The 16,986-nt window shown below is 37.1% G+C and overlaps 1 protein-coding gene across 1 annotated transcript; it reads left to right on the forward strand.

Annotated features, from left to right (window-relative positions):
* LOC107629411 (DNA-directed RNA polymerase 1B, mitochondrial) lies at positions 9,077–16,569 on the forward strand. Its single transcript, XM_016332237.2, has 20 exons — positions 9,077–9,817; positions 10,280–10,576; positions 10,822–11,076; positions 11,158–11,291; positions 11,395–11,455; positions 11,604–11,662; positions 12,014–12,131; positions 12,249–12,362; positions 12,657–12,788; positions 12,891–13,307; positions 13,545–13,595; positions 13,949–14,019; positions 14,254–14,338; positions 14,548–14,700; positions 14,786–14,860; positions 14,984–15,073; positions 15,169–15,216; positions 15,486–15,600; positions 15,674–15,777; positions 15,857–16,569. The coding sequence occupies exons 1-20, from the start codon at positions 9,293–9,295 to the stop codon at positions 15,965–15,967; spliced, it is 3,015 nt and encodes a 1,004-aa protein (XP_016187723.1). The 5' UTR covers positions 9,077–9,292; the 3' UTR covers positions 15,968–16,569.

The following is a 16,986-nucleotide window of genomic DNA, read 5'->3' on the forward strand; positions in this document are numbered from 1 at the left end:
AAATATTCATACTTTTTAAATTTTAATAGTTAGATGAAGATTTCACTTAGTTTATTTATTGAAAGTTTTGTATTAAGTTTTGGAATAATCAGAAGAAGATCACGGATTAAACTTGATTATGCAGAATTAAAATAGAGAGGAATTGAAACCTAGACTTATAAAAGAAGATTGATATTATTATTGATTATTAGTGTGTCATATCCTTTTACAATGAGCAACCTCTAAATATATATATAACACACAGAAAAGAAGAAAAATAGAAAATATCTCTAACCGAAGAGTGCCAATTAGATAACTAATTAACCAACAACTAACTATTCTGAACACCCTTCTCAAACTTAGGTAGAATTTTAAAATCACCCTAAGTTTGTCTTTGAACTTGCTAAATATATAAGTGTAAGGACAGCGATTTGGTTAAAACATTAGCTAATTGGTCTAATGCGAGTATGCGAACAACATAAGTTCTTTGTTGTTGACTATATCTTTGATGCAATGCAAATCGATTTCTAAATGCTTGCATTTATTGTGTAAAACAGAATTGGTAGTAAGGATCAGCAAGCACTCTGAATGTTGCAAAAGATAGTAGGAGCTATGGATTGAGCAATATGTAATTCCTTCGATAATTGTTGGGTTGACACATGCTCATTTTGAGCAGTAGCCATCAAGCGGTATTCTGTTTCTACTAATTTTGGATTGCTTGTTGCTCTTCCAAGAAACAAGATTGTCTCCAAGATAGATGCAGTAACCTGTGATGGATCGCCTATCATCAATATCATTTGCCCAATCTGTATCATAAAAGGCGAATAAACGAACATAAGAGCTCTCACAAAAAATAATTCCATGATCTAAGGTTTTCTTTAAGTATCTGAGGATCCTTTTGACTGCCTTCCAGTGATGCAGTCTCAGATTATGCATGAATTGGGACGCCTTATTCACAGAATACACTAGATCTCAGGTCTAATTATTATAAAATATTGAAGTACACCTACAATAGATCTATATAGTTTTGAATTTTCAAAATGTTCAGAATCATGAACATCCAATTTTAGATTAGCTACCATTGGTGTAGGCATAGTATGACCATCAGACATGTTAGCATGACTTAGAACTTCAGCAGCATATTTATGTTGATTTAGAAATATAATAAGTTTTAAGTCCCAGAAAATAATGAAAACTACCTAAGTCTTTGAGAGAAAAAATATTGTTAAGATTTGTGATTAAATTGTCAATTTCAATACTATTATTACTTGTTATAACAATGTCATCAATATAAACAAAAAAAATAACAAAATTATTATTTTGTTTAACAAATAGTGAGTAATCAGATGTTGTATGCTTGAACCCAAATTGTATTAAGACTTAAGAGGTATGATTTAGAATATTAAACCAGGTTTATAGGACTGTTTGAGGTCATAAATGGCCTTTTTCAGTTTGCACACAAGATTAGAATTTTCATTTGAATATCTTAGAGACTGAGACATATAAACTTGTTCTTCAAATTTTTCATTAAAAAAAGTATTGTCAAAATTAAACTACTTCAGAGACCAACCAAAAAACAAAGCAATACTAATAATAATTCTGATTGTACTAGGACGAATTACAAGATTGAAAATTAATAGTGGTTTCAAACTTATTAGGGTCATCAATAAACATAAGTCAACAACTAATACAATGGTTGACTTATTAGTGCTAAACAAACAGTATTTCAAATAGAAAAGTCTATCAGTCAGTAATTTTATTAAATTTTGACTAGCATGTAACTAGCAAAAGAAGAGTGAGTAATTTCATACCATTGGATGAAATCTCACACTATTAAAAACATTATTAATGGCTACTTGATAGGTACAAATCACAAAAATTGCTGGTCCCCTAACACTCCTCATTTCAAATAGCAACAACTAACTCAATCTGAAAACCGTATTATATCATATTTTTTACTTTTTTGTTGTCCATGGTATTTTCTAGTTCGACAGGTCAAGCATTAATTTATCGCAGATTTAAGTTTTATTTAAGGATTTGTCACTGGCCAATAGGTTGCTGCATGCACAAGACAAGATTCGAATCCCCGATACTTATTTAAAAAAATGAATGAGTTGACTACTCGACCAACCCAAATTGATTTTGAGATATCATATCTTCTGCTCTTGAAGCTAGGAGCAACAACTTAACAGCATCAGCAATAAAATAATGATAATAACCTTAACTATTTGTTCAATAATTTTCCAATTAGTCCAATAACTCCCTCAAATGAAAGGCCTATGCAATGATAGTAGCAGTTCTTCTTCTCCAAATTCACCATGGCTTCTTTCATGCTCAAGCAATAATAGCATACCATCTCCTTCCATTGAGGTTCCACTTCTCACATATACTAATATAGTAATATGGACAATATAATTCAAATGTAGCTATAGCTAGAACACCATTTATTCAAAGAATTTTTTAATGTGTAAAATTACACTTATATTATATATAGCATTTCATTGAGTAGGTGGAATGCTACTATATATTTTTTTTGCATGTCATGAAGAAAGTTAACTACGTGCACCCAATTTAGTTTCTGATTGAAATTTCAGAGACTAAATTGATGTACATCGTGAATTTTAGTTATCATTTTGGAAATTCAGTCATCTGGAACAGACTATTCTAGAGTGTATATTATTGTATTCTAGAGCTTAGTTTAATGTTGCTTTTGAGAAGAAAATATGGAAAGGGATATTGGTAATTCCAGAATCCAGAGCATAAAAAAGTTGACCTTTTTCCCCCCAATTTTTTCGTGTGAGTGTTTTGGTCTGTGAATGAATCAAATTTTTAATCTTTTTCATTTCAATTCATGTGAAAGGGTGAAAGATTGAATTTTGGATTGGTAATGATAACTTGTAATAGTTTAAGAGTTTCAGTTGCTATACGAAGTTGAGTTTTGTGATTTAAATATACCCAAGCTCTACAAATATAGGTACAACTAATTTCAGCTTGAAATCTAGCTCTGCTGTTATTTAGTAATGGCTGCATTCTTTTGATCTTTTCAAATCAGTTAAACCGCTGAAATTCTACTCTCTTTTTTACCACTCCGCTTCTGCTATCAGGGTGAACAGAAGAAGATAAAAAGGACTAAAACTCAGAAATATTGGGATTGGGGGAGTGAGTGTGAACTATACCTACTTTTTAAGGTCTTAAGATTCTTACTTTGTGCATCTTACTTTCATCAGCTATGGTTACCTTCTAATTTGTCCTTTCTATTCCAGAAAATGCGGAATCCAAAAGAAGTTCAAAAGGATGAGTACTAACAACGGTCAACATAAGTTATATATAAAAATGTCAATTAGAAGGTTTGGTTATTTATGTATATAGCAATCTGTGATATATATTTTTGGTAGGAATAAATTAGGATAACAAATCAAGCTGCTATATTAGAAAAGATTTGCTGTGATTTGTTGATTAGAGTGTATATATATGAAAGTTTGTATCAAAGGCAAAAGGGGCCTATTACCATTTCTTATTATGGTATCAGAGCCTAACTTGAGAAACACATAAAATAGAGGACGATCTGAGAAACCATGGCGGCAGAACCAGAGAAGACCATCGAAGACAAACCACACTCCTCAGGAGGAGACGAGAAGAAGACTCACTCGCCGTACGACCTCAACGCGAGTGATAACCCAGGAAACATAATCATGCAGGTGCAATTGCGTGGAAAAAATTATGACGAATGGGCGAGGGCTGTGAAGATTTCTCTTCGAGCTCGGAGAAAGTGGGAATTCATTGACGGGACTCACACAGAACCAGGAAAGGATGCATCTGAACTTGAAGATTGGTGGATAGTCTAATCCATAATTGTTTCATGGATTTTGAATACGATCGAGCCAAGCTTGCGGACCACCGTGGTGTATGCAGAGAATGCGAAGATGTTGTAGGAGGAGATCAAAGAACGCTTTTCTGTTGTGAATGGACCTCGAATACAGCAGTTGAAAGCAGATTTGACAAGGTGTAAGTAAGAAGGTGCGTCCATGGCTGCATACTATGGGAAGTTGAAAATACTTTGGGATGAACTTGCAAACTGTGACCAGATTCCCAAATGCACCTGTGGTGGGTGCAAGTGTTCAATTGGCTCTCAACTTGAGAAGCGAAGGGAAGAAGAAAAGGTTCATCAACTCCTCATGGGTCTTGATGATGTCAGTTATGCCACTGTGAGGTCAAGTATCCTTGCAACCGATCCCTTACCTTCGCTTAATCGTGTGTACCTGATGTTAATTCAAGAGGAAAGGGTGAAGACAATCACCAAGTCGGCGGATGAAAGGGGATTGGTTGTGGGACTTACGGCGCATGTCAGCAACAAGGCTAGAGGGGGAGGTGAACATGGAGAAAAGGCCGTGACGTGTTCCAAGTGTGGCCCCATAATGATGGGGTGACCGGCCAAGGCACGAACGAAAAGGCACTGCCAGAGGATCAGGAAGACAAGGGATACGCAACCGAGGGGCTCAAACACGTGCTAATGTGGCGTGTACTGGAGGAAGTGGAAGTCGTGTGAGCAACCTAGAAGAAAAGAATCTTGACATGATAGGTTTAACTAGTGAGCAATGGAAGGTATTGGTTGATATGATCAGCAAACAAAAACCAGCTAAATCTGAGAAAATGACTGGTAAGAAAATTTGGGATTTGTGGATCATCGATAGTGGTGCTTCTAACCACATGACAGGTACCTTGAAAATTTTGTGTGAAAAAAGGACCATTCCAGGATGCCCAGTGGGGCTGCCTGACGGTGAGCAGATGCTTGCTTGCAAACAAGGAACTGTGGTTCTTGACGGAGGACTTCAGTTGAAAAATGTTCTTTATGTACCAAAATTAAAATGCAACTTACTTTCTGTTCCACAATTAACTGATGAAGAAAACTGTGTTGTACAATTCACTGACAAGCTGTGTATTATGCAGGACCGCACTTCGAAGAAGATGATTGGAGCGGGTGAACGGAAGGATGGGCTCTATTGGTATCGTGGTATGCACAAGGCTCAAGCAAGTCATGTCAAAGCTGAAAATAAATTGACTCTATGGCATAAGAGATTGGGACATCCATCATTTAAAATTGTGCAAATGATCCCCAATGTGAGTGACAAATGTACTAGCGAAGAGGTGAATAAAATTTGTGAAATTTGTGAAAAATCCAAACAAACAAGAGATAAGTTTCCATTAAGTGATAGTCATGCTTCGAGTATTTTTTATTTGATTCATTGTGACTTGTGGGGACCTTATAAAACTCCGTCGTCATGTGGAGCCTCATATTTCTTAACCATTGTGGATGATTGCTCACGGGCTGTTTGGATATATTTGTTAAAAGAAAAGATGGAAGTGTCTGTTACATTGAAAATTTTCTTTGTTTTGGTTGAAAAATAATACAATAAATGTGTCAAAATGGTGCGATCCGATAATGGAATAGAGTTCATGTGTTTAAAGCAGTACTTTATGCAACAAGGAGTGGTTCATCAAACTTCGTGTGTCGGAACTCCACAACAAAATGGAAGAGTAGAGCGCAAGCACAGGCATATACTAAATGTTGCCCGGTCCTTGCGATTCTAAGGTAATCTCCCTATTGAGTTTTGGGGAGAATGCGTTTTAATTACCAGGCACCTAATCAATCTCACACCGTCCTTAGTGTTGAAAGGAAAATCCCCATATGAAATTATTCATGGAAGAGTTCCCAGTTATGAACACCTGCGAGTTTTTGGTTCTTTGTGTTATGCTCATAACCAAAGTAGGAAAAATGACAAATTTGACAGTCGAAGTAGGAAATGTGTGTTTGTCGGGTATCCATTTGGGCAAAAAAGATGGAAGCTGTTTGATTTGGAAAAGAAAGTTTTTCTTGTATCTCGTGATGTCCATTTCATTGAAGGTGTGTTTCCCTTTAGTGAAGCCCAAAGAGCAAACTCACGAGTTGACCAAATTGGGCCCCCAATGCTGGAGCATATTTTTGAAGAGGACACTCCAATTAGGTCAATTTTCACTTCCCCCACAGCTAAGCCCATTCCTCCAAATCAAAATGAGACTCTAGAACATTCACCCACTGCACCTGACATCCAAGACAGGGGGGATATGAGCTCCGAGACGACCCTGACGAGGACGTCGTCATCCCCTCCAAAATCAGCGACGAGGAAATGGTGCCGATCTCCGATTTGCCACCAGCCGCAACCGAAGCCCCCCTTGGTCGTGGACACCGTGTGAAAATGCCCTCCATCAAGCTGCGCGACTTTGTCACCACCGCCACTATCCAAAAGAGCCCCTCCATCCAGAATCCGATTTCGTCAACTTCCTCAGGTGTGTCCTATCCTATACAAAACTTTGTGAATTGTAATAATTTCTCTGACCAACACCGCATTTTTCTTGCTTCATTACAAGCCGAGCAAGAACCTCGGTCCTTCTCCCAAGCTGTCACAGATTCGCGATGGCGAGATGCCATGTCCAAAGCAATTCAAGCACTGGAAGTTAACAACACATGGAAGCTCACACCTATTCCTCCAGAAAAGAAAGCTTATGGTTGTAAGTGGGTTTATCGAATTAAATATAATTCTGATGGGTCAGTCGAGTGATTCAAAGCACGGTTGGTCATCTTAGGAAATCAACAAGTGGAAGGACTAGATTACAATAAAACGTTCTCTCTGGTGGCAAAGATGGTGACCATTCGAACAACTCTTGCCGTTGCAGCAGCCCGGGATTAGGAACTTCACCAAATGGATGTCCATAACGCCTTTCTGCATGGCGACCTTGATGAAGATGTATACATGAAGCTCCCACCCGGGTTCCAAGTGGCTCAACCAAGCTTAGTGTGTAAACTTCAAAAATCCATCTATGGCTTGCGACAAGCTCCGCGTTGTTGGTTTGCAAAATTATCCTCTGCCCTTACTCGATTTGGTTTCCAACAGTCACAAAAAGACCATTCCTTGTTTAGTCTCTGTAAAAATGATGTCCACCTGGTTGTTTTAGTGTATGTTGATGACCTTGTGATTGCAGGAAATAATGGTGATGCAATTAACAAATCCAAACAGTACTTGCACAAGTGCTTTCACATGAAACACTTAGGGCGCCTGAAATATTTTTTGGGGGTTGAAGTTGCCCGATCTTCCAAGAAATTTTTTCTGCGCCAGCGAAAATACGTCTTGGACATCATCACTAAAGCAGGTTTGCTGGCTGCTAAGCCCGCAGCTACTCCGTGTGAGAAAAATCACCGGTTGGCATCCGCTGCTGGCCCTGTTCTCTCTGATCCTAGCATGTATCACCGCCTCGTTGGAAGACTCATATATTTGTGCTTCACCAAACCTGACCTCGCCTATAGTGTTCATGTTTTGTCCCAGTTTATGCAGAACCCACGTACTGAACATTGGCACGCCGCTTTACGGGTTGTTTGGTATCTGAAGGGACATCCGGGGCAGGGCATACTTCTACCTAAAGAAAATGATTTGCAACTCTATGGCTGGTGTGATTCTGATTGGGCTGGCTGTTCGCTAACACACCGGTCTCTTACAGGGTGATTCATTCAATTCGGTACCGCCCCTATCTCGTGGAAAATACAGAAACAACAAACGGTCTCTGCCTCTTCTGCTGGAGCTGAGTACCGCTCAATGGCCAAGACAACCAGGGAATTAATATGGATAAAGGATATACTATCCTCGCTGCACGTATCGTATCCTGCTCCCATTCGCTTGCACTGCGATAGTCAAGCGACGCTTCACATTGCTAAAAATCCAGTCTTCCACGAACGTACCAAGCACATCGAAGTCGACTGTCATTTTGTCCGGGATGAAATCATACACAATCGACTATTACCTTCTTATGTTCCTACTCATCTCCAACTAGCTGATATTTTCACCAAGGCTCTCGGGACGAAACAGTTTGGGAAGCTCTTAGTCAAGTTGGGCATTCAAAATTTACACGCGCCAACTTGAGGGGGTAACAACGGTCAACATAAGTTATATATAAAAATATCAATTAGAAGGCTTGGTTATTTATGTATATAGCAATCTATCATATACATTTTTGGTAGGAATAAATTAGGATAACAAATCAAGCTGCTATATTAAAAAAGATTTGCTGTGATTTGTTGATTAGAATGTATATACATGAAAGTTTGTATCAAAGACAAAAAGGGCCTATTACCATTTCTTATTAAGTACAATGAGTTTTACAACTAGACTTTTAATGAGTTCTTGGAACACTTGCATATACTCACTTCACTACTGAGGTATTTTGATCATTTTATGAAAGAATGTTATCAATTTGTGACAGATTAATGAAAGCACAAGCACTTGGAGATAGTTCTAGTTTAGAATTTATGAGGGGTAGGAGAATTTTGGAGGTTAATCCAGATCATCCTATCATTAAAGACTTAAATGTAAGACCCTAGTTCAATGCTATTGATCAATAATAGTCTTTAGTTTATCAAATTCGGGATTTTTGAATGGGAGAAGTTATTTGACATGTGTTATTTTTTTTTCTTTACACTTTTTGACAATTTTAAAGTGTAAAATTGCATATCTTGAAAATTTAGAATGTAAAGTGCAATAGCATTAACACAAGATTCGAGGAAGGGACACACCGAATTAATTTGATAATTACATTAGATGTTGATTTTACGGCTAAAAAATTACACAAAAACAAATATAGATGTAAGTTTTGTAGTTGTAATTTTGATCGGAGTTTTAAACTTCTTCGCTTTTTTTTTTGTTACAAGCAGCATGTAAATATTTACTGTAAATACAAAACACGCCGAATAAATCAAAATTTTTTAAAATGAAAAAGTTAGTAAAGCGAAAAATTAAATATTTTTAAATTAAGATAATAAAACAGATATTTTATGAGAATTATAAATTCAATATAATTAATCTCTCACTTTACTACTTTAGTAAGTACCTAAATTTCATGTTTGTTGAGGGAAAAGTGTGATTCATGAAAAGGGAAGAGAAGATAGGTAGATCAGCGTTTTTCGTTAGTCTTTCTAAGACAAATAATATACCATTTTATGAGCACTAAAATTTTTCAAAAATACCGATTTAATATTTATCTCTATTAATTATTTATTGAAAAAGGGTTTTACAAGGAAACAACAGCGGAAGAAAGATGAGATAGGTTTTATGAAGGGTTTAGAGAGTTCCTCTTGAAGGCTTTAGAGGCGGCTGCTACTTCTTGCGCCTCTCACTCACCACATTCTAACTTATTTTCTCGGGAAAATCCCCCCGTCACTTTCTCATGACCCAAACACCATCAACCTGCAACTAAGCTCTCTCGATCTCACGCTTCCATCATCGCAAAAATGTGGACCTACTTAGCTAAGCGAGCTTCCTCAACGAAGTTCAAGCTACCCTCCGAATCCTTCTACTTACCTTCATCTTCCAATTCCCGAAGTTTTTCTCGGCATTTGAATTTTCCCGAGAAAATTAAAGCCGCTAGGACCCAGATACTACCAGGGTTCCAGTTTTTGGGTTTCGTTAAAGTTGGAGTCTTTGCACCGAGAAACGAACTTTGTGGATCCAATTTTTCGTTTTCTGAGGAACACTTTGGTTTTTCTAAGTACTTGAAGTTAGCTAGATATTATGGTAGCGCTGCTGAGGCTATTGAATCCACTACTGATACGGAAGATGATTGTCCCACTTCCAATGAGGTTCAGAAATTGTTGGAGCATATGTTGAAGGAAGAAGAGAAGGGAAAAGCAAAAGCCCAAGTGGAAACGAAGAACGGTGGTGTTGAAGGCATGGCTAACTACAAGTTCAAGATGCTTCGGAAGAGGCAGATAAAGGTGGAGACTGAGGCATGGGAAGAGGCAGCTAAAGAGTATCAGGTATAGAAGATGGTGGAGAATTGAAAACTTCAAATTTATATGTATATATGTCAGATACTTTATAGTAGCACTAAATTCAATCAATCCAATTTGATTGAAAGTCTCCACTTAATAGACCAAGTGTACCCAATTGCATATATATCTAGTTATATCCCAATTTTAAAAGGATTTGATACTTAATCTTCTCATTTTGATCATGAGGGTATTGCAGGATTCAACAGTTAGATTGATGAAATTTAGTGCCTCTAAGCATATATAAAGGAAGTTAGCAAGTTAGAAAAGCATAATGTGTTCTTTAATGACAATTTTTTGTTTTCTGAAATTCTGCATGTTTTGATCGCCAGGATAATATTACGGTATTCAACAGTTAGTAACTTAACTAACTAGGGGGTAAGAGAGAGAGGGAGAGGTGTGGTGTGTAACCTAAGTAACTTAACTAACTAAAGTCATATTCGATATCAGGAGCTATTGGATGACATGCGTGAGCAGAAGCTTGCACCCAATCTGCCTTACATGAAATCGTTATTCCTTGGTTGGTTTGAGCCTTTGAGGAATGCAATTGCAGCTGACCAAGAGTATTCCAAACGCAATGTGCATAGGTTGAGCCATGCTCCTTATTTCAATGAGTTGCCCGCGGAGATGATGGCTGTGATCACAATGCACAAGTTGATGGGGTTGTTGATGACCAACAGTAATGGAGTAGGCAGTGCCAGAGTGATCCAAGCTGCTTGTCAAATAGGTGAAGCCGTTGAACATGAGGTATGAAATATTGATCTGATAAGGGAAACAATCTAATATTTGAGCTATAATTTGTATGGTAATTCCAGTAATCTAGTTTGGTTATGTGGTTAATATAGTGCTAATGTCGCTTGGATTTTGTGTTCAGAAATAATGTGGTCAATTCCTGTTTTTTGGTTCAAATTAGATTGTTTCTTCTATGAATTCAAAATAATCAAGTTTTCAATTTTTCATTAACTGAAACTGTAACCTTGTATGTGGATCAGGCAAAGATATACAGATTTATGGAGAAGACAAAAAACACGAAGAGTGCAAATGCTGACAAGCCTGATGGAGGATGTGCTCCTGAATCCATAGAAACGGGCAAACTGAAGGAAGAGAAAGAGAAAATGGCTAAGGACCAGAAGAGACTCAGGAAAAAGGTTTCCATGTTGATGAAAAAACAGAAGCAGAAGCAAGTGTTGGGAATAGTTCGGGGTCTAGATGCTTCAAAGCCTTGGGGACAGGAAGGTCAAGTAAAGGTTTGTGATGTTCTTGTTGTACCGACGAACATCGCATGTTTTCTTATTTTTATTTTATGACATAGTTATTTTGAATTCCAGGTTGGTTCTCGTTTGATGCAATTGTTAATAGAATCAGCTTACATTCAACCGCCTGCTAATGAAATTGGAGATGCTCCACCAGATATATACCCTGCATTTAAGCATACTCTTAGAACTGTGACAAGTGATTCTCAGTGAGATTTGTAGCTTCTCTCTTTAATTTTTTTTGTCACAATCAGTGTCTTTAATGTTCTACTTCTCTTTTGTTTCTCACCTGAATACTTTTTGCTTGATTAGGAGTAGGAGATATGGTGTTATTGAATGTGACCCACTGGTGCTCAAGGGCCTTGAGAAGACTGTAAGTGACATTTTAAGGTCTCATATCCACATTTCTGAGTAGGTTATTTAGACAGATTTTGTGTCTCTGTATGTCCAACATCACATTTTCTTTCATGCATTGAAATTCATGAAGTGATGCTAACTTCAAACTGTATTTACATCAACAGGCTAGGCATATGGTCATGCCCTACATGCCAATGCTGGTTCCACCTATTAACTGGACAGGGTACTTCATATACTTTTTCTTAAATAATTTTATTTGTAATATTCTGCAAAGCTCATTGAACCTTTGGCCTATGTTAGCCTAGTTTATTTTATTTGCATAAAGCCAAGTTGCTCAAAGTTTTTGCAACTAGCAACATTTGAATCATAAGTTCCTTTTTGTTTTCTATTTGGGATAGCAGAAATTCAAAGATATTTGCTGTTCCAATGTCATAGCTTTTTTTTTTTTTTTCTTAATTCAGATCATAATGGCACAAAGCTTGAACTTGTTCAGCCAATTACGTTGAACTGTTTTGATTGCTAATTTATTTATTTATTTATTTACTTTTGGCGGAAATGTTGCAATATTTTGTAGGTATGACAAAGGAGCATACTTGTTTTTGCCATCATATGTTATGAGAATACATGGAGCAAAACAGCAACGCGAAGCAGTTAAACGGGCTCCAAGGTGTCAACTTGAGCCTGTTTTTGAGGTTGGATCCCCCCCACCCCCCTCCAAACCACACACACACCCCACTCATGTGCTTGCATCTGTACACGCTCAACAGTCAATAGATGTTGAAATTAATTCTATTATCATTTATGGTCAGGCCCTTAATACTCTTGGCAGCACCAAATGGAGGATAAACAAAAGGGTGCTCAATGTTATAGATCAAATATGGGCTAACGGGGGATGTCTTGCTGACTTGGTGGATCGGGAAGATGTGAGTACCCGACGAACTTTGTTGCTATGTTATTTGTCTTACCCTTATATACCCTCAAACCTTAGCCCATTCAACTTCATGAAAATGATCATGATTTATAATTGCTTCACAGCAAAGATTTGTATATATACAAATAAAATATTTCCATGTCACCAAATAATTAGATATGGCAATTTTGATACTCCTTTTACCCTTGCAGAAAGAAACTAAAGCTGCTTAAAAGAGAGTAGAAATTAAACTGACTTGGGTGGATGAGTCAATATGTTTTGACACTATTTCATCTTAATCTTAAAGGTTCCCCTTCCAGAAGAACCAGATACAGAGGATGAATCAGAAATCCGAAAATGGAAGTGGAAGGTCAAAGCTGCCAAGAAGGAGAATAATGAGAGACATTCACAACGATGTGACATTGAGCTTAAACTTGCCGTAAGAAGTCTCCTAATATTCTTCAAATAGACTAGTAATATGAAATTATTTCCATGAGAGAGAACATGTCAACACCAACACATTGGCTAATTTTGGCTGTAGGTTGCACGAAAGATGAAGGATGAAGATGGCTTCTATTATCCTCACAATCTTGATTTCCGTGGGCGTGCATATCCCATGCACCCACATTTGAACCATCTCGGTTCTGATCTATGTCGAGGTGTACTCGAGTTTGCAGAGGGGCGACCTCTGGGAAAGTCGGGATTGCACTGGTTGAAAATACATCTGGCAAATTTGTATGCCGGTGGTGTGGACAAGTTATCTTATGAGGGCCGGATAGCATTTACCGAGAACCACGTGAATGATATATTTGATTCTGCAGACAGACCACTAGAAGGAAATCGTTGGTGGTTGCAAGCAGAGGATCCTCTTCAGTGTTTGGCAGCATGTATCAATCTCTCTGAAGCATTGAGAAGCCCCAATCCTGAGGCTACAATTTCTCATATGCCTGTGCACCAGGTATCTTGTGCCGAGATTTCAGAATTTTTATTTGGGAACATATGTAATTGTGTGATTTGGCCTTGTAATTGTAGGAAAGTTCAGTTTAAACCATGTACCAATACAATATTGTTCTGTTGTTTTCTATTCATTTGCCATAAGCATGCAAGTTGTGAAGTTGAGAATTGAGAGGGCAGATAATCATAGTTATGATTCTTAGCATTAAAATTTCTTTTTATATTTCCCCACATTTTGTAGGATGGTTCTTGCAATGGCTTACAACACTATGCAGCACTTGGCAGGGACAAGGTAATACATAACTGAACATTTTGTAGATGTTACATTGTTTCCATTGTACTGAATAATATGGTCTTGGTACTGCTTAACTTTTGCGTATCATGGAAAGATGGGATTGTTAAAACTTAAGATTTGATGCTCTAATTTCGTCAAAATGTTAACCACCGCATTTTATATTTGTCAAGAAGCAGCTGCCCCAGCATTATACCTAACAATATTTGATACATTCTTTTTTAATTTGCCTTTGAAACAAAACCTTTTCTGCTGTATGGTCGATTGAAATTTTTGCAGTTTTATCCTTCTCTTTTTCTTCTTTTTAATTGTGGATCATCTTAGATTTTCTGCATTCCTTTTTCTTTTTGAAGTTGGGAGCTGCTGCGGTTAATCTTGTTTGTGGAGACCAGCCTGCAGATGTGTATTCGGGCATTGCTGCCAGGTAATAAGCACTGTGAATTATACATTATAGACTGCGGAATAAATTATTCTAAACGACGAAGCAATTATCAACTTTTTTTCCTTGATGCCACTCTATCAACTCAAGGAGTTGGTTCCATTTGCCCTTGCATTTGTAGTAACCCATATTCCTTTCTTGAATTCTAATATTATCATTTATTTCTCGTTTTCAATAATCTACCTGTTTGATGTTTTCATATTTGGTATTATGATGCAGAGTTCTAGAAATAATGAAGAGGGATGCAGAGAAAGATCCTAAAACTAATCCCAATGCATTGCATGCTAAGTGTCTGATCAGCCAGGTCTCGGTTAATTTTCAATTTCTAAAAGATAATTTATTTATTAAAAAATGTTTCTGTTTTAATATTCTAAAATGAAAGACATGCATGTTAGACTAAAGATTTTGCCATAAATGGTGGTTTTTGTTTTCCTCCTTCGGAATGTGAAATGACACCTCTATGTCATCCAGTGTTACATTAACTAAACACTTTATCATTATTGACGCCGTTAGGTGGACCGAAAACTGGTGAAACAGACAGTGATGACTTCAGTCTATGGAGTAACTTATATTGGGGCCCGAGACCAGATCAAACGTAGGCTAAAGGAGCGTTGTGCCATTGAGGAGGATTCAGAGCTGTTTGCTGCTGCTTGCTATGCTGCAAAAGTAAGAGAGAATTTCATTCTTTGGTGATGTATATACACATTTCCGAAGCGAGCATTGTTATTTACTTATGATTCTCTTTTCATAGACAACTCTCACTGCCTTAGAGGAGATGTTTGAGGCCGCAAGAAGTATCATGGGCTGGCTAGGTGATTGTGCTAAGGTATGACTAATTTTGCTTTGAATGGCATCACTTAAAAGAGTGAGCGAGTGGTTCGACTATTTATGCTTTTAAAATATATATAGCTAATGCTTCTAAAATTCATATATTTGAACATGGAATTAGGTGATAGCTACCACAAACCAAGCGGTTCGGTGGACTACTCCCCTCGGGCTTCCTGTAGTACAACCGTACCGACAATTAGGAAGACATCTTGTAATATTCTCAACTGTCAGCCTCATCTTTCATTGTATAGTCTCTGAAAATCAATGAAATTAAATCATTAACATGCACAATTGAATTCAATGCAGATCAAGACTTCCCTTCAGATATTGACATTACAACGTGAGACTGACAAGGTAACTATTAACTTGATCATAACTGTCAAAACAGACCACATACTACAGAATTGTGTAGTTACTTTAAAAACTAATTATAGTTCTATTCGAGTCACTGAGTGTCGTGAAATCCTGTATTTGTGAATCAGACTCCTTATTTTGGATGATTAATAATCATGGTTCATCTTGGCATCGTATAATTTAAGACTAATTCATGTTTTTTGTGACTCAATTTCACTATCTGGTCTCTTCAATGAGATAAATATTTAAATATCGCATTTATTTTACAGGTCATGGGTAAAAGGCAGAGAACAGCTTTTCCACCGAATTTCGTTCACTCTCTTGATGGTTCTCACATGATGATGACTGCAGTTGCTTGTAAAAAAGCAGGGTTGAACTTTGCAGGTACTTACTAATTACTTGTATATATCTATATGTACATTAGCGTATTCTTTTTAATCGAATTTCTTAATCGCAGGGGTGCATGATTCGTATTGGACGCATGCATGTGATGTTGATGATATGAACAGGATACTTAGGGAGAAGTTCGTCGAACTCTATGAGGCTCCAGTATTAGAAAATGTAAAGTATCTCTAGTTTAGATTACAAGCTTCTTTATACAGAATTATTTACCTTTTTCTAAAACTTTTTTTATTAACAGTTGCTTGAGAGTTTTGAGAAGAATTTCCCAACCTTGAAGTTTCCTCCCTTACCGGAGCGAGGAGACTTTGATCTCCGAGAGGTTCTGGAGTCTCCTTATTTTTTCAACTAGACTCGAACCTAAACGCGAGTTGCCTATCTAATTATAATTCCCCTTGGCTTCATCCAATTATGATGAAATTGGTATTATACCTAGTTCCTACTAGTCTTGTATGAGATTTCAAAAAGCTCAAGAACAAGACATGAAAGAGGACACAAAAAATGCAAAGCAAACTTTGGGATATGGCAAATTCAGTGTCCAATAGGAACCAAGAACTTCCCAACACAATGCTGAACAGATATGCTTTCATCCATGAAGAGATGTCCAATGCCAAATCCACTCTGTTTATATAACAAGGAATCACATGATCCAACCGGGGAATCCATCTCGGTCCGGCGCCACCACCGAATATTGATTTACAGGTTTAGAACCCTGCTTGAATCAGTTGTAAAAGAAGATTCAGCAATATACAGCAGCCAATCTGTTTTTTGGTTCATAGTTGATAACACTGCTGAATAGTGATCATTCTAAGTACCAAGGAGATTTTCATCAGATGTGCATGCTTCAGAAGAACCAATTTCTTTTCTTTGTTTTTGCTTCTTATATAGGTTTGTATTTTTAGTTTGATTGTTATTCTTTTTGTGGATGATGGGGAGAGGAGAAAAGATGAGAAAGCATATGTACCATTCAACTACTAGAAGTAACTGAATAATTTCACGGATATTCATTGGTAATTATCTATCTTCAAGGTATGAGAGTAAGGTTCGTTAAATTCGTTTTGTTTGTGAAATTACCTTGGTCTCTTACTTGAACAAAAACCTAACTCAAACTTTTTCACTTCATGTTCTGAGTGACGTTTCTCAAAACCATCTCCTTGACTTTCATTTTCACTTTTTGATACACTTGTAAATTTGTATAAAATGTACATTCCAAGTATTAAAAGTCTCTTGAATTCACCACGGATCGTCTAAATCAAAACCCCTCTTACCATTATTTGATTATTAGTTGATGGTTAAATCAAACCATGAACTAAGATGTAAGAAAGATTACAATTAACGGGGAACTTATTTACTTATGAAAATCACAGTTAT

Source organism: Arachis ipaensis, chromosome B01 (genome assembly GCF_000816755.2).
Source record: "Arachis ipaensis cultivar K30076 chromosome B01, Araip1.1, whole genome shotgun sequence".
Lineage (NCBI taxonomy): Eukaryota > Viridiplantae > Streptophyta > Magnoliopsida > Fabales > Fabaceae > Arachis > Arachis ipaensis.

Coding starts and splice junctions, on each gene's coding strand:
- LOC107629411 (XM_016332237.2), top strand. CDS start 9,293: ATGTGGACCTACTTAGCTAAGCGAGCTTCCTCAACGAAGTTCAAGCTA. Junction 10,577..10,821: donor GTGAAGCCGTTGAACATGAG/GTATGAAATATT, acceptor TATGTGGATCAG/GCAAAGATATACAGATTTAT. Junction 15,601..15,673: donor AGCAGGGTTGAACTTTGCAG/GTACTTACTAAT, acceptor TCTTAATCGCAG/GGGTGCATGATTCGTATTGG.